This window comes from Brassica oleracea, chromosome C8 (genome assembly GCF_000695525.1).
Source record: "Brassica oleracea var. oleracea cultivar TO1000 chromosome C8, BOL, whole genome shotgun sequence".
In the NCBI taxonomy this organism is placed as follows: domain Eukaryota; kingdom Viridiplantae; phylum Streptophyta; class Magnoliopsida; order Brassicales; family Brassicaceae; genus Brassica; species Brassica oleracea.
Genome location: NC_027755.1, coordinates 2,593,804 through 2,611,579, shown reverse-complemented (window position 1 = coordinate 2,611,579; position 17,776 = coordinate 2,593,804). Strand labels below are relative to the sequence as shown.

Below are 17,776 nucleotides of genomic sequence, written 5' to 3'. Positions count from 1 at the left end.
GGTATATGGAAGGTAATAAGGCCTATGTGAGCCGGTGTAACGTAGTGGAGGTTTGTATATCTCGAGCTTTGCATCGTTTCTTGTTGGATCATGTGGCCATCGCGTGAGTTGGCATGATTCATTATAACATTATCATGATGCTATGGAGGCAATGTTAGAAATCGGGATGCCGTGGAGGCAACGTTAGAAATATGGATGCCGTGGAGGCAACGTTAGAAATCGGGATGCCGTGGAGGCAACGTTAGAAATCGGGATGTCGTGGATTGAACGTTAGAAATCGGGATGTCGTGGAGACTAACATTTTTTATGTTATGGCACCGTTCACGTAGCACAGTGTGATGTCGTGGAGAAAACTTGATGTGGCGTGAACGTGTGAATGTGGTGGCGGATCACGCGTGGACCGGTTTCGGAAACGTGATTGCGTGAAGTTGTTGAACTCACGGGTACCGACGGAGGTGGTGAGCTCTCACGCGAAAACATGAGGAACACGGGTATTGATTTAGGTGGCGTGGTCTCATGTTGGCACCGTCGGGTTTATCCTCGTTTCTTGTTGTTTGATATTGCTTTACTGGATGTTCTAGGTAGAGCTTTTGTTAGGTATGGTGAATGTCGGTTGATGATTTTGGGGCTCCTGGAGCTTTCCTCGCTGAGCTTTTGTCGAAATTCTCACCCCTCCTTCTTCACTTTCCATTTCAGGTTCGGCTCATATTGGTGGGTTTTTGTCAAAGACGTCTTGGAATCCTAAAGACACATTGTTTCAGCCTTGGAATCCTAAAGACACATTGTTTCAGCCTTGTGGCTGGAGACAAGTGTCATGATAACACCGATCATTTCAGCTATGTTGGGTCGGGTGTCACAAATTCATACCTTCTCGATCACAGATTTCGTCATTAGCGCTGTCATGACTTGCGTGGTCTTTCTTAGGGTTTCGTCATTTCGTCTCTTGTGATTCTCTTCGGGAATAATAATACCATTCTGACTCGGCCTTCCTTTTCTTCATATTTTAAAAGCTCAAACAAATAATATATGGTTTATAAAACTATTAAACTAATAAATTCGTAATTAAGAAAAACAAACGAATAGTGTATCCTTAAAAATTCACTTGTTAAAAAAACTCCTTAATGCCTTTTAATTTTGGGAAATTAGGTTTAAGAACAAAAAAAAAAAACAAATTCGGTAGTTACTCAAAACCACCGCCCTCTCTTCCACTTTCTTTTCCTATCTCTTTCTACATTTTGTCTACAAATCTAATTTTTATTTTTTGATTATTTGAAAATGAAGCCTCTTAGTTTTAACTTTAATAAAAACAATTTTAAGAAAAATTAACCTATATTTTAAGAAAACAATTATTTTAACAAAAATAATATTTTCAAGAGAACAACACGAAATAATTTCTTCGCTATTTTTGTTTTCTTATAACGAATGAGATTAAAATTGTAGGAGCTAAAACCTCAGACAAATAATATATGATTTGCGTCGTCCTTCTTAGGGTTTCGTCGTCACTCGATTCGTCGTCTCTTGTGGTTCTCTTCGGCCTCGGCCTTCCTTTCCTTCGTATTTTAAAAGCTCAAACAAATAATGTATGGTTTATAAAACTATTAAAATAATAAAATTCATAATTAAAAAACATAAAAGAATATTATATCCTTACAAAAATTACTGTTTTAAAAAATCTTTAATATGTCTTTTAATTTTGGGAAATTAGGTCTAATTACAAAAAAAAACACAAATTCAGTAACTGCCCAAAACTACCTTTTTCTACTTTGTCTTATTATCTCTTTAGGACATTCTCTCAACAAATCTAATTTTTATTTTTTATTATTTGAAAAATAAGCCCTTTAATTTTAACTTTAATAAAAAAAATTATTTTTTTAAATCGCTTACTTTAGTGGCTAATTATGAAAATGAAACTATATTTTAAGAAAAAACATTTTAACAAAAGTAATATCTTTCAAGAGAACGACAATAATTTCTTCACTATTTTTGTTTTATTGCAACGAAATGAGATTAAAATTGTAGGAGCTAAAAAAAACATGTATACGGTGGAATCACTGTAATCTAGTGGTTAAGGTTTAAAGGCTTCTAAACCCAGATCTGGAGTTCGAATCCCAGACTATGCAATTTATTGCAGATTACAGGAAATCCAGGTTTCAAGTACCGGAAAGAACGATTTATTACTGAAGACTAGAGAAAAAAGGGTTACAAGAGATCTTCAACACAGTGCAAGTAAATCCAGTCAGACGTGGATCTTCATATGACGGCCCAGGTGATGCAGTTAGGCGTAGATCCTCATAAGGTAGGTAGTATTGTCGGTTGTTAAATCGTCTATGTAATCTTTATCATAATTGTAATGTCATAATAAATCAGCGTTAAAAAAAAAATGTACACGTAATCAAAAATAAATCGTTGGAGGTTTTGTCGGTTGATACCAAAACGAACGTGTTCAACATCATCTTTCTTTGATCGGCTTCAAAGTTATCAAAATCCATATCAATATATGTAAGGGTTAGACATAAAACCCATCGAAGACGACATGCAAAACAAATCGGAAAACAAAAAAGTTAGATCCCTATAATTACGTTTTAGAAAAAAATTGAGGTAATTTATTTATCAGTGGAAAAAGAAGGTAAACTAAGAAATGATTTACCGTTTGATGTGAGGCTGAGTCTAATGTCGAAAATCTTCACCTCTCTCGAATCGCCATTTGAGAGATTTGTTTTTTTCAAAGAGATAAGGTGTGTAACATTTACCGATATCTCTCGAAGATCTTCACCTCTCTCGAATCTTCACCTCTATCAATGATCTTTTGAACGAATTGGAAACACTCATTGAGAATCACATAGTGAAAATGACAACAATGAAAGATCAATCATAATGGAAGCAGAGCAATGATAAGTTTCGACCTGTTTTCAGGACGAAGCACACATGAGAATTGATTAGACAACATGAACAGCTAGTTCAATGGTCAAAAGAAGTATGGTTACAGCACAGTACTCCTAAGTTTGCTACTTTCATTGGATTACACATATCAAAACAATCAGGCGACTGGAGATAGAATGCTTAGCTGGAACACTAGTACAAATTCTTCATGAGTCCTCTGTCAGGGTCCCTTCGAATCAAGGGATCATCTGTTTTTCGAATGACCATATTCTACTGAAGTCTCCTCAATACTGATGTGAGTGTTTTTGTAATCAAGTTTCGCAACAAAGTAGCTGGAACTAATGGAGCTAATTTTGGAGTTAATCACAACAAAGTGATTAACCAATGATTTTTGTCTTCAAATTTCAAACATATATTAGCAAAGTCAAGAAGAGCTAATTTTTATTGAACTTTATTGTTTCCTAAAAAGAAAACTACCATAAGTAGCTGGAGCTACGGGGGAAATATTTAAACTCTTATGTCTCCACATCTTTGAGGTAAGGTAAGGATCAGGTAATCATATGTTTGCTTCCTGTCTTCAGTTGTAGAGATTTTTTTGTTGGATTTTAATAATTAACTGGAAACTAATCAAAGGTTGGTTTATGGTATTGTCTTGTCAGATTATAGAAAGATAAAGATCAAGTTTCACGATCTAAATTCATGATCTTATCAAATCTCTGTTTTTCTGTCTTGTAAATAACGCTTATGTTTCTTTATCAGATTCAATCTGAACTACTTGCTAGACCTAATGCAATCTTCTTAAATCTAAAACAAAACTGTGAGTTTTATTGCCAGAAATGACTAAACTTATGAACATGTGTCCCCATCATTAAATACATTAGATGAGCAAATAAAGTAATTGCATTTAATATATATCACCTAACTTCTTGTTGTCTCTGTTTAGAACCAACAGAAAAATAGTACGTACGTTATATATCATATGATTAGCGATTAACATTATCCGATTAACAATGCTTCTTTGCAACAACATAGACAATGATCCAAGACCAGAACATTCTTAAAAGACAACTTTCAATATTTTTCTTCATGGTAAATTACCAAATTAACCTTCACGCTATTTCCAAATCTCGACGCGTCATCGAACTTTGATTAATATAAATTTAATTACAGAGCAGACATCGGAACCAGACAGTGTCCCTCTTTCCTCGCCGATCTCTCTCTCTCTCTTCCTCATCTTCGATCTCAATCAAAACACGCGTCTTTGATCTCTCTACGCATTCGAAAAAACATCAAAGTCTCTGTTCTTTACCTACCGTTCTCAAATTCGCAATCTTTCGCCAACTTTTTTTCACGGTATCGCTTCTTCTCTTTCGATTCGGTTGGATTTGATCGATACCCATCTCGTGATTCAATCTGATTAGTTCTGGGTTTGCGTCAAAATGTTGAATTTCCCTGGAAAATTACATCAACTCTAAGAGATTGGATCATCTCTCTGTTCTTGCATGATGGGTTTAAATAGAAAGTTAAGGAGCTAAGAGATATATAGATAGATGGATAGATAGAAGGATCAAATGATTGAGGAACAATGAGTAGTTTCACAAAGAGCACATCATTCAATAGAAGAGCATTGAGTTCTTTATCTGTAGAAAGCCCTAGGAGCACCTCTTCTACCGCCTTCAACAGCCCCATTGGCTCAGCTTTCGCTAGCCCGAGAACGTTCGGAGGAAGTCCACGGCCGTATACAAACAGGTTAAAAGAGATCTCGTACTTGTTTCAAGTCCTCATCGTCGCAGGAACACTTGTCTCGTTTCTTGTGATCATAGCGGGTGGTTATCTCTACGTTGTTCCTAGCCTCGGTTATAATGGCGCATTGCAGTTTAATGACACCTCTGTTACAATTAATAGTAAGGAGTGTGACATATTCGATGGGAACTGGGTGGTTGATGATAGCTATCCGTTGTACAACGCGTCCGAATGTCCTTTTGTAGAGAGAGGGTTTAACTGTTTAGGCAACGGGCGTGGACACGATGAGTATCTGAAGTGGAGGTGGAAGCCTAAGCATTGTAACGTCCCGAGGTTCCAAGTGCGTGATGTCTTGGAGAGGTTGAGAGGTAAAAGGATAGTTTTCGTTGGAGATTCGATGAGTAGAACGCAGTGGGAGTCTTTGATATGTATGTTGATGACGGGTTTGGATGATAAGAGGAGTGTTTATGAAGTGAATGGGAACAATATAACGAAGAGGATAAGATTCTTGGGTGTGAGGTTTAGTTCTTTTAACTTCACGGTTGAGTTCTACAGATCGGTCTTCTTGGTTCAGCCTGGGAAGTTGTTGCGTTGGCACGCGCCGAAACGTGTTAAGTCCACGTTGAAGCTGGATGTTTTGGATGTGATTAACAATGAGTGGAGCTCTGCTGATTATCTTGTTTTCAATACTGGTCAGTGGTGGGTGCCTGGGAAGCTTTTCGAAACGTAAGCTTTGAATTGAATAACTTGGTAGACTTTAGAGTGTTGTCTTTATACTAACTTTTGTGTGTTTGGAACGTCAGTGGTTGTTACTTTCAGGTTGGGAACTCACTGAGGCTCGGGATGTCGATTCCTTCAGCGTATAGAGTAGCGTTAGAGACATGGGCGTCATGGATAGAGACTAAGATTGATCCTAACAAAACTCGTGTATTGTTTCGTACCTTTGAGCCATCGCATTGGAGGTACAAACAAACAGAAACTTCTTTAGCTTTTTACCAGTTGTTCTGCTTTTTCTATAGATTGATGTTTGGTGTTGTTGTGTAGTGATCATAGGTCATGTAATGTGACAAAGTATCCAACCCCGGATACACAAGGAAGAGACAGAAGCATATTCTCTGAAATGATCAAAGAAGTAGTCAAGAACATGACGGTTCCGGTGTCGGTTTTGGATGTAACTTCGATGTCAGCGTTTCGAAGTGATGGTCATGTGGGTTTATGGAGTGATAACCCGTTGGTACCTGACTGTAGTCATTGGTGTCTACCTGGAGTTCCTGATATCTGGAATGAAATCTTGCTCTTCTTCCTCTTTAGACAACAAGTAACTTTCTCTCTCTTTGCTTTCCTTATCTAACACAACAGTTTCTTTATGTCTGAATGTTTTTTTACTTGATTTGCAGGTTCCGTGATAAGGATTAACTGCAGGTTTTTGCAACGTAACACGATAGAAAAAAGAAAGATTAACGACCCTTGAAGATCATCTCTTGGGAGCTAACTGCTCCTTGTCTTCTGGGACATAAAGGCACTGAGGGTCACAAAGTGATTCTTAAATTCATTCTTTTATTGTTTCTTCTACGTTCTTCTTTATTGTATTATCGATTCAAAGTGAGTGAGAGGATCTTCTTATGGTATAAAATGATTTCATTACTATCTGTGACTGGTTTCAAAGCTGTTTTCTTGCTGATCTTATAGCATTTTCAACCTTATTCCTTTTTCCAATTCAAACTCTACTTTATTCTAAATTCCATTCCATCTTTCATTCTAAATTAGAGTAAAAAGTAGATATACTCAAAAATGGAATAACTACAGTATATTTATTACTCATCTTTATTTGCTACTCATTTTTAACTAAGAAACTGAGTAGAATTGGAATCAAACTAGAATTACTCCACTAAAAAAGCAGTGAATCTTACATTGGATCACAATCATACAATAACTAAAAGGGGATATACTCCCCATGCAGCATGTCCACGTAGGACAATTAAATCGACCAATCACGTTGAAGCGTTTAGCCATGTCAGATGGGCTGTGCGATTTTTTTAACGTCTGTCGTGGTAGAATTGGGCCATGAAGCCCATGTTATTGATAGAAGAAAACCGAGAACAAGCCTACTCGAGCTCGCCTTCTTCAAATCTTCAAACCCTAATTTCCTCTCTCGATTCGGGACACCCTTTTTGCTCTTCCTCTTCTTCATTCCGTTACGCGGTTTGATCGTTGTCGGAGAAGGTGAGACGGCTCCGGTGGGGGCCGCGATCGGTTTGCTGGCGGAGACTAAGGCTGAAATCGAAGAACCTCAGAGCAAAGCCGCCTCGAAATCTTCCTCTGCCTCTCCCGTTGTTGTTCCGTCTCCTCCTCCTCCGACTGCTTCGTCTCCTGCGCCGGCGATCGCTCAGCATGCTCCGGTGGCGACGGTGTCTGACGGTCCGAGGAAGACTGTAGCGACGCCGTATGCTAAGAAGCTTGCAAAGAAGCATAAAGTGGATATCAGATCCGTTGCAGGAACTGGACCGTTCGGTAGGATCACTGCTTCTGACGTGGAGGCTGCGGCTGGGATCGCTCCCTCTGTGGCGGCACCACCGCCTCCTCGCCCTCCTGCTGCTGCTGCGAAAGCTACCACAACAAGCTCAAGCTCGCCTCCTCTGTTGCCTGGTTCAAGTGTTGTTCCCTTCACGGCAATGCAATCTGACGTATCCAAAAACATGATTGAGAGCCTCTCTGTTCCAATGTTACGTGTTGGTTATCCAGTGAACACTGATGCTCTTGATGCACCCTACGAGAAGGTGAATGTGAATGTACATTGTTGTGAAGTCGTATCAGCATATTCTAATCACTGAGCTGTTTTTTTTTTTTTTTACAGGTGAAGCCGAAGGGTGTGACAATGACTGCGTTGTTGGCTAAGATGCAGGGATGGCTCTTGCTCAGCATCCTGTGGTGAACGCAAGCTGCAAAGGTTTGCTCTAAGATTGATTTTTCATCAAATTAACAAGATATCGTTGATCACTAAGATCAGTGCTTTTGCTGACTTTCTTACATTGTCTCTTTTATCACTTGAAGACTGTAAAACCAGTTCTATGTTAATATGGTCTCCCCTTCTTTTGTTCAAACTTTTTGTGAAAATTAGAAAATATAAACGTTTGAGTAAATATAATCAATGGGTACACTCATGTTTCTGATTTTTAGCAGGAGTTATCGGACCTGTAAACGACAGTGATTTGCTATAAAAGGTGATTGTTTTCATTCAAAAATAAAAATAAAAGGTGTGTTGCTTTTTGTAATGTTTCCTTTGGATTTATATTTATTGACACAACGTTGTTTTATCAGTTGATCTGATTTGCTTTAATATTGCTCTGTCTATACTGTGATAGTTAAAGATTCTTCCTGTGTGGGAAAGCAGGCCAGGTGAAGAGCTGTTCGAACTGCCAAATCAACATAAAAAGCATAGTATTCACTACACCAAAGGTACAATGCCTTAAATTGTGTTTCTCGATTTGTCTATTCATGTATTTCATCTCTTATGGAACTCTCTCATTTCATCTCCGTATTTGGTGAATGATATGGTCCAAACTCATTTACCTGTCAATTAATTTTCACAGGAAACATAACTTTGCGAGATTGATGTTCTGTTGAAATTTACAGCGTTCATGTATACCAGAGTGCATTGGTTCAATGTTCTCTTTAATGGAAGGTATCAAGCCATCACAGATTTATATGTTTTTTTCTTGCACTTACAATTAATATACATTTGCTGTCACACAAAGAAATACAAATGCTAACATGTTATGCTCTCTATATTCAACATCACAGCACAAAGATGGTCCACGACTGCTACTGGTCACCAACAAGGCAACAACCCTTTGGTAGCAAATAAGATATATTCTCTCCAGCCTATTCATGTCATGGCAGGGCAAGAAATCAGTGGTAAACTTCATTTGGTTGTCCACAGGTACTCAGAGTTACACTGTAAATTTAACTCTTACGTCAATTTTGCTCTTTTACATCTCTCCTTTGAATCAAATCATTCTTGCTTTGTTTCAAATTGGCTTTCTCAACAGGAAAAGTGTGGGGCCCGGCGCCGATCAAGGTGGAATCCTTCACACATCATTGTGCAAACTCAACTTGAAGGAACCCTATTATAGAATGTCTCAGCCCTCTTGCACAAGAACCACCAGCACAACCGCAAGTAAGGTTGGTTATTTTTTTGGTTAACAAGTAGGCTATGATCACTGTTGTGTAATCATTTGGAGCTTTATTATCTCTATGAGTGAAATACTATTGAAAGAATATGTCATGAATGCAGAAGCAGAAGTAGATCTCAGCATTACAACATGTGTTTACATTTCTCGGTGTAGGACATACATATACTGAGTGATGACTTGGAAGAAGTAGAGTTGATTACCTATCTTTTTTCCATCCAGTTGATTACCTATCTTAGCTTATATTTCTCCATTATAAATTTATCACTTTTAAATTTGGTATTGGAAATAAAACTTGGCAGAGGTTAAGTTAGCGTCTACGCTCGATCACATTGGTAATGTGGCTCAGATTTCTCCTCTTATTGGCTTTGTACATAAGCATGTTGTGATTGTTGATACTGAGCCCGAGCTAGAGAAATCAGAATTTTCGGTAATGTCTTTGGAGAAATGTGTTAAACAGCTCGAGGAAGAAAGAGCAACAGAAGAGACTTATCATCATCAACAGCGGAAGTGTAAACTCTGAAAGATACAATGCATCTTGCGAGAGGCAAGAGATGGGCCAATTTAAATATGGGGTTGAATAAGCAGAGACAACCTATTGAATATATAGTATTTAGTTTTCTTATTATTTGTGTATACTGGATTTCATTTATTTCTCCAAATTCAATCATAGTATTTTTTTTTTGTTCTAAATAAATTAAACTATTGATTGATTTTTTATTTGCATTTAGTTTGGTAATTATCTTAGATTTGTAAATATTTACTATAACTAAATATAAATTAAAATATAATCTTTTGAGAATCAAATAAAAAATTAAAGTATTGATCGATTCAAAATTATGAATGATTCTATTTAAATCGCATTTTATTATTTTTATCCAAATACATTTATAGTAAAAATAATATTTTTAGTTCCCCTTTCTAAATATGTCTTTTTTTTTTAAGTCAATTTCAAAAGAAATATTATCTAATATTTAAAATATTTATTTTGTGAATTATTTTTATAAAAATCATGTTATATAAGTAGTATATTAAGATATTTTAAATATTTTTATTTACGTAGTTAGATAAAAGTTATAAAGAAAACGTGTATCAAAATTAAAAAGTTAAAAATAAATATTTTGCAATAAACATATAAAACATTTTTATTATAGTAATTACAATTATTTTAAGTTACTAAAGATATCATATGTTATTTAAATTACTTTTTGTAAGATTCTGAAAACAAAATCATGATATAAAGATAGTAAATGTTTATAATTATTTATAAAGGAATATTTAAATTACTTTTTGTAAGATTTTGAAAAAGTCATGGGGCCTCCAATCAGATTCAGTATGTTTACTTTGTGGTGACGATGAGGAAAGCAGAAGCCATATCTACTTTGATTGCATCTACTCTTGGGAAATTTGGACATCGCTGGCCAATCGGTTTGATCTAATGGCTAGGAGGAACTGGAATGAAAGCTTACAACAGATGCAATCCTTAGGGGGTGACAGAATCAGGAACGTTTGATGCTTCTATCTTGGCAAGCAGTCATCTACTGGATATGGTCAGAGCGAAACTCCCGACTTCACCGTAACTCCTCTCGATCTTCTGCGCTTCTGATTACAATCATTGACCGGCAAGTAAAAGATAAAATCTCTAGCTATCGGGATGGGAATCCAGCACTCTCCTCTTCTCTTATGCAATCGTGGTTCCTTGCATGTGATCGAGTCTACTAAACAGAAAAAGCTTCGACATCATCGATCAAAAAAACTTCGACGTCAACTACCTTTTGCCTTCTCCGTTTTTTTCACTAATTGGTTTCACTCGGGGTTTCTACTGGGCTTCTGTATTGGATAATAGGGCTCTATCAAATGGGTTTAATGTTTCTAACCGGGCCTTGCCCAAGAACTAAGCCATCTTGGCTATGTATTTTATTTTCTTTGCATTTTAATATTAATGAAAGCTTTTTCAAAAAAAAAAAAAAAAAAAAAAAAAAAAAAAGATTTTGAACAAGTCAAAATATTTTATTCTAATTTGTCAAATATTATATAAAAAATAATTGATATCGTATACCACAAAAATAAGAATAGTTTATTGTGAAATTGATATTTTAAGTTATACTTAACATTTAAAATATAAAAATTTAAATTATACTTAATATATAAAATATATAATTTTATAAGCAAATAAACAACCCTCTAGTACTTCTAAAATTGCATGCAAAAATGAATGTAGAAACTTGCCATGTATGTTATAATTGAGATTTTTTCATATGTTGTAGTATATATTCAATTTGAAAAACATAGGTGAAAATCTTTTACTTAGAGAAAGGAAAAATACAAAGAAAGTAAAACTGAAGGGAGAATGTAAATACAGGAAAGTCAAAAGAGGGAAATCAAAAGTTGATATTTTCACAAATAAGAAAAAACTAATAACGACAAACCAGCAAGACGTAGTCTTTGGATGTGTAAGAAAGGAAGAAAGAAACTATTTGTCTTTGCCGCCGCCAAACATACCCATCATGTCTTTGCCAGAACCCATCTGTTTCATGAGACTCTGCAGACCTCCCATGCCCCCAAACTGCTTGAGCATCTGAGGAGGAAGGACCTTGCTCATGTGCTGAGCGTTCATGTTTCTCGAGAGTGCGCTCATGTCTCCGTTCTTTGGGATCTTGAGTCCTTTCATCTTGCTCCACATCTTTGCTAGCCTCTTGTACTCTTCCAACATCTCCATCACTTCTCTTACCATCCTCCCTGACCCTCTCGCTATTCTCATCATCCTTGACTCGTTAAACATCTTCGGGTTCGAGCTGTCCAGTTCTGCACTAGTTAAAACATCATCATCAGTTATTACTTCTACTCTGAATAAGTTTTATATTATTGTTCCGTTCTCACCTTCGTTTGTCATAGAATCCATCATCGTCATGTATCGCTTTATCTTCGCTTGGCTTTCTTTCTCGTGTCCTTTCGGCATCATTTGAGCAGCAGCTCCAGGTAGCATTGAGAAAACCTACACACACCTCAGGGTTGTTATTATCATCTCAATCAACTCCTGCTCTTAAGCTTAGTAACATGTTGACAAAAGAGCTTCTGACCTCGCTAAGTGGGCCCATGTTCAGTAAGTTCTGGAACTGGTCGTACATTATTCTCAACGTGAAGTTACCCTGAGAGAGCTTTTCCAGAAGTTCAGGTTGTTGATCTTTAGGTACCACATCTTGTAGTTTATCCACGAATCCAGACCAATCTCCCATTCCTGTTGAGCATAAAAAAGATTCCGAGTCAATAAACAACCCATTGAGAGACTTTGATTACTCTTCACAGGGCAATGTCATCAATGTTACCTAAGAGACGGCTGACAAATGGTTTGACGTCAAACACTTCAAACTCATCCATATGCTCTCCTGTTCCGATGAAAATCACAGGACTCTTTGTCGCCGCAACACTAACAAGATGAAAACGGATCACATTCAATGGTCCAATTGGAAAAGCCAGCAAGATTTTTATACAGACGATTTTGAAAACATAGAACGAGATTTAGAAGGTGAAAGATACGTACGCGCTAAGAGCACCGCCACCCTTGGCATGACCGTCCATCTTAGTGATAATTACAGCTCCCACGGCAACACTTTGCTTGAATGCTTGAGCTTGGTCAAATGCAGCTTGACCAATACTGCTGTCCATGACAAATATAACGAGATCTGGTTTCTGAAAAAATGAAAAGACCATGATCAGAGCCTGCAACATCAAACCAAGGAACAAACATAAGACTCCAAGACAACAGAACATACCGTTGCTTCAGCAACTTGACGCATTTCTTCAAAGAGAGTAGCTTCTTGTTTATGACGACCACTGGTGTCAACAATAATAAGATCACAGTTTTCTTTCTTAAACGTATCAACTCCCTCAACAGCAATTTTCACAGGATCCGATTCCGTGTAACTGCAAAGAATCACAACCCAGCATTAGCAAAATTCTATTATCACAGTATGCCTATAGAATAGTTTTTTGTCCAGAATATTTGCATCTCCCTCTTTTACTGTCATTAATCCAACTACAAACAGCAAGCATAGTCGCAGTAATTGCAAATAGAAAAAGAAGACCTCAAGAGAGCGCAGGACAAAACATGCAAAAGGGCTTAAAGAAACTCGTAAACGTAAGTGGCGCGCAGAGAAGTATGACGACACCTACTGGATGATGGAAAAGGAAATATAACTTAGTCCCTTTCAGTGCCAATTTTTGCAGCCACAGTTCTAAGCTAAACCTTGAGCCTAAATCAAACAATTTCATGAACTTTGGAGATTGACCCTACCGTCAGAAATGAAGTTCCATACAGACACTCCTATACGTGAGCTACTATTCTATTGGAAACACAAGCACCAAAGCTGTTACAAACATGCAAGAAGAAAGCTGATACTAAGATAGCTTAGTCCCATTAAGTGCAGATTTTTGCAGCCAGAGTCCTAAACCAAACCTCAGAGCCTAATCCAAACAATTTCAGAAACTTTGTACTTTGATTCTACCGTCACAAAGAAAATTCCATCGATTTTTTTACACTCTCACCTATACTGTTATATTGGAAACACAAGCACCAAAGGTCTTACAAACATGCAAGAAGAAATCTGTTACAAAGAAAAGAAATGTTTACACCTTCCATAAAAGGGGATCCTAGCCTTGGTGGCATTCTGTTTGAGCTGATCGAAAGCACCAGCCCTGAAAGTATCCGCACACACTAGAGCTGGTTTATACCCTTTCTTCTGATGATAATAAGCATACTTGGTACAAGTTGTGGTTTTACCAGCACCTAAACATTAATAGTCAAGTGAGATTACACAAACAATCTTATCTACACAATCTTACAAAGACCTCACCTTGTAATCCAACGAACATAACAACACTAGGTTTAGCCTTTTTGGGTGAAAACGCAGGCTTTCCTGGATCCAACATCTTACACAGTTCACTAAAGATAGCCTGAAACAAAACAAACAATACGATCAAAGCCAATAACGATTCCTAATCGAATCCCAAATTAAAAAAAAAAAAAACCTGCTCGATGATCCGTCGCTTGTTGTGGCCTGCGGCTAGCTCCTCGAGGTTGACGATCTTCTTGATGTTGCTCTGCATCTCCCTCACGAGAGGGAAAGAAACATCCGAATGGAGAAGAGCACGAGTGATCTCTTTCAAGCACTCGTTGAGAGCCTTCTCGTCGATGATCGTCACATTGCTCATCTTCTGCAAGGCGCTGGCGATCTGCCCGCCGAGCTCCGCTAAAACCATCTTCGCTGCCGGGGGATTCGACTAAGATCGAGAGAGAAAGGATCGGGATTGAGGAATTAGGGCTTTGATTCGGAGATCTTTCGACGGGGATTGTGACGGGAGGAGAAGTTGTTGGTTTAATCCATGATTAGGACTCTAGAGGCGATGCATATCAAAATTGATGGGCCTAATGATGGGCTCTATATGCCCGCCCAATGGGTAAATTTCTAACAAAATCTAGTTTAGGAATCCATCCATGGTTCTCTTTAAATATGGATCGGGTTCAAATCTGGTTTGTGTTTTTTTTTTCTTTTGCTCATTATTAAAGCAAGTCCAATGGACATATACAAACTCAGCTTACAACGGCTCATTATAACTACAGTACGCAATACAAAACATCCCATGAAAGCCGTCATCTTGCCACGCGTCAAAAGAGGAGAAGAGAAGGACACACGTCATCCAGATCTTTTGCATGTTGTTGAGACGAGATTCACGCGCATTAGGGACGCACCACCGTGGGATAAAGACTTCGAGATTCACACTTGCCACCGTGGGATGAAGAACTTTTGAGCTTGCGCTATCGGCTGATTGCACCTGCTGAACCGTTGATCTTCGTTTGAGGATGCATCCACCATTAACCGCAGCTACTTGTTCAGAAATAACTTGTCTCACCGAAATTTAAGAACAGAGGAAGCTTTAGTCAACAAGGAAATAGACCATTTGCTGGACCGTCATAAACGCCAGCTCTTCTCGATCAATTCCATAGATGACTGCAACATCCTTCAAACCCGCCCAGCTTCCAGTCAGAGATGCTTTCTTCAAGCCAAATGGCTATACTATCAAAGAAAGTATGATTCTCCTATGAAGTGTTAAAGTGATCGATGATCTAAGGTATCCGATCAATCACTGCCGGGATCAAAATCAAACTGGGTGGAAAGCTAGAGGATCTAAAAGTCTGATTAGAACAGTCATAACTTTTTTATTAACATTCAACCATATCAGAGAAGATGAGAATGACAAGCACTCTGATATTGGATGAAACAACACATCAAAATCGCATATACGAAATAGAGAATCGACTATGCGAAAACAGATAATCGCCTTAGCGAAACAAAAACAACTTGATCCATAGATCGAAGGGAAATATTTAACATCAAAAACACAACATAAAACTATTCCCCCTCCGAAAAATCTGAATCTGGTAAGAGGGGAAAAAGAGTGAGTACTCTCTCTAGAGAGAGGAGAGAGACTCCCATCAGACTCCCATCAGTCATTAAAATATAGACTAAAATTGGAGTGTTGGGCCCACTTATTCTTAGGTTCGCCTATATACTAATCCATAAAAAACTAACAAGTGTCATATTTTATTTATGAAAAAAAACAATAATAATATTAACTGCCAAAAAAAATTGACACTATAAAATTTAGTAAATTCTAAACTTTTTAACTCAAATTTTAAACACTAAATTAGATTTTGATCCACGCTTTGAAAGCACATGATTAACTTTTATTGATAAAACTAGTAGCCAATTTGTTAGTTCATAGAAGAAATGACAATTCTATTCGTTCAACCCGTTTGTACTTGATAAATATTTTATACATTTGATGGAATAACCCAAAACTTTTTTTTTGTAAAATGGCTACTCAGTAATCGTAGATTGGTTTAGGAAGATCAACTTTATTTTAAGCTTTTAGTATCCAAAAATCTTAACTTTTCTATAAAAAAAAAAACTCATTTTTTTTTCTTTAATAGTGTGCAATACAAGAATTTGCGTTGGGGTTGAGATTACATGTTAGCTTAATCTCTAGTATTAATGTGGAATCTCTACTGAAGCTCATTTCTGATTCTTTGTCAGTGTCTTCATCCGTGAAGGGACAAGTAAGTAGCTGTTTTGTGCTTTGTTTTGTGTGTAACTTATGCTGTAGAGACTCTAATGCTTTGGTTTTGCTATGACACAAGATGTGAAAGAATGCTTCTTGGGTAGGTTGTTTTCTTATGGTGCTCTAGCACGATCTGAAGACTAGAGCATTCATTGTCCAGTTTGGAAGTTGCAAGTTCCCTGAGAATGTCAAAATCTTGCCAACCAAAAGGTTCTTTGCAAAAACTCAACCTTTTCTTTCTATTTTTCTTTCTCTTGAAATAAATGTTATAAGGAAGAAAATCGGCAGCAAGGATGGAGAAGATGGGGACGATGGAGGAATCGATAGCAACCACTTCTACATTATTAACACAAACACAAACATTTCGTAAGCTCGATCTTCCACTCACTCTACTGATGAAGGCTTCCTGATTCTTTCCAATTAAACTAACTGATGATCGCTAGGACGCTATGATGGATCATCCCATGATTATCTCGTTTCTTCTTTCACCGCTTTGGCTGCATGCTCGAGCAGGAACGCTTAACAAAATCTGTTTTAACTTTCGTTAATCTTTTTTGTACAGGGCTGCTTGTAATGATTACTTATTGGGCTGTAATGTTTTTTTTATAAATAGAATGCATGCCATCTTTAAAAGAAAAACACACAAACATTTCCCATTATCCAAAAGGTAAACCCACTCTATTATATAAAGAAAAAACATTACAAAAGCAAAACCAACCAGACACATAAATTTGCTAGAGCTTTTAAAAAATCTATAGAAACGGTGGTGAGTGAATGCCACTATAACTAAAAAAAGACCTACAAGTCCTAACCACTCCCAAACTACACAAATAAACCACCATAATACCAGAGAACAACTAGATATTATACATCTGTGTTTATCAACTAATTCCACAATCTCTAACACTATTCTACAATCAAAGATATACATCCCACAATGGAATCCATCAGTCTCCTGTTGACTTCCCCGTCACCCAAAGCAGAACCGGTCCTGAGATTTAAAACTAACTCGGGGCCCTATTCAAAAATAATAAAAAAAATTATTTTTGATTTGGAATTGATAATAAATTTCTTATAGCGAAAACTTTATTGGAATTATTTATTTTATTTAAATAAAAAGTTATTAGTTTCAGTTATCATAAAAATAATATTCTTTTTATTGTAGTTTTAGTCATTTTAAATTATAATAACCCAAAAGCTAACATTTTCTATTAAATTTATGCATAATAAAAATATACTAGATCTCGACCCGCGCAACCGCGCGGGTTTTTGTTTTCATTTATTTTTATATATACATTTTGTTTTCAATTATAAATTGGTACATGTGTATATATGTGTCTATCAATTTTTAAAACATAATAAGTTTACGGTAAATTTTTTTCATTGAATAGATTGTTTCAAACTTTCACATGTATTTGTATCTTCTTCTATATATATATATTTGGATTATTATTTCATTATTAAAATTGTAACTTTATATATAAAGATTAGTAAAATATTGTTTTATTGTCATATTCAAAGATATTGTAACATTTCACAAATTTAGAAAGTTTTTAAAAAATTAAAATTTTCGCTTCATAGATTTATATTATCGAGTAAATAATCTTATATATTAAAACAGAAGTCACAACCTTGATTCATGTGTGATTTTTTTTTAAAAATGACCTAATAGACCTATTCCTAGAAAGTTATGTTACATTTAATATCTAATCTTATCATTTAAATTTGGGCCTACCAGAAATTTTTATTAGTCTATCAATAATTGGATTTAAATAATAGATGATCCACTGGATTTACAGATAGTATAAATTAAATAAATATAATTTAATGTTGTAATACTATAC

General features: G+C 36.5%; 2 protein-coding genes and 1 pseudogene across 2 annotated transcripts; 2 read left to right on the top strand and 1 right to left on the bottom strand.

Moving 5' to 3' along the window:
• Positions 1–4,056: 4,056 nt before the first annotated feature.
• On the top strand, positions 4,057–6,269 carry LOC106307498 (protein trichome berefringence-like 7). The gene is made up of 4 exons (XM_013744478.1): positions 4,057–5,349; positions 5,427–5,585; positions 5,668–5,941; positions 6,021–6,269. Exons 1-4 carry the CDS (start codon positions 4,466–4,468, stop codon positions 6,027–6,029), a joined length of 1,326 nt encoding a protein of 441 aa, XP_013599932.1. The 5' UTR covers positions 4,057–4,465; the 3' UTR covers positions 6,030–6,269.
• A 372-nt stretch (positions 6,270–6,641) lies between these two features.
• Positions 6,642–9,336, top strand: LOC106308452 (annotated as a pseudogene).
• A 1,798-nt stretch (positions 9,337–11,134) lies between these two features.
• On the bottom strand, positions 11,135–14,197 carry LOC106312723 (signal recognition particle 54 kDa protein 3). Its single transcript, XM_013750341.1, has 9 exons — positions 13,842–14,197; positions 13,667–13,766; positions 13,446–13,599; positions 12,587–12,737; positions 12,355–12,503; positions 12,140–12,240; positions 11,894–12,051; positions 11,694–11,808; positions 11,135–11,618 (listed from the first exon to the last, which is right to left on the bottom strand). The coding sequence occupies exons 1-9, from the start codon at positions 14,070–14,072 to the stop codon at positions 11,287–11,289; spliced, it is 1,491 nt and encodes a 496-aa protein (XP_013605795.1). The 5' UTR covers positions 14,073–14,197; the 3' UTR covers positions 11,135–11,286.
• Positions 14,198–17,776: the final 3,579 nt, after the last annotated feature.

Coding starts and splice junctions, on each gene's coding strand:
- LOC106307498 (XM_013744478.1), top strand. CDS start 4,466: ATGAGTAGTTTCACAAAGAGCACATCATTCAATAGAAGAGCATTGAGT. Junction 5,350..5,426: donor CCTGGGAAGCTTTTCGAAAC/GTAAGCTTTGAA, acceptor TTGGAACGTCAG/TGGTTGTTACTTTCAGGTTG. Junction 5,586..5,667: donor TTTGAGCCATCGCATTGGAG/GTACAAACAAAC, acceptor GTTGTTGTGTAG/TGATCATAGGTCATGTAATG.
- LOC106312723 (XM_013750341.1), bottom strand. CDS start 14,072: ATGGTTTTAGCGGAGCTCGGCGGGCAGATCGCCAGCGCCTTGCAGAAG. Junction 13,600..13,666: donor TATGTTCGTTGGATTACAAG/GTGAGGTCTTTG, acceptor ATTAATGTTTAG/GTGCTGGTAAAACCACAACT. Junction 12,504..12,586: donor GTCAAGTTGCTGAAGCAACG/GTATGTTCTGTT, acceptor TCATTTTTTCAG/AAACCAGATCTCGTTATATT.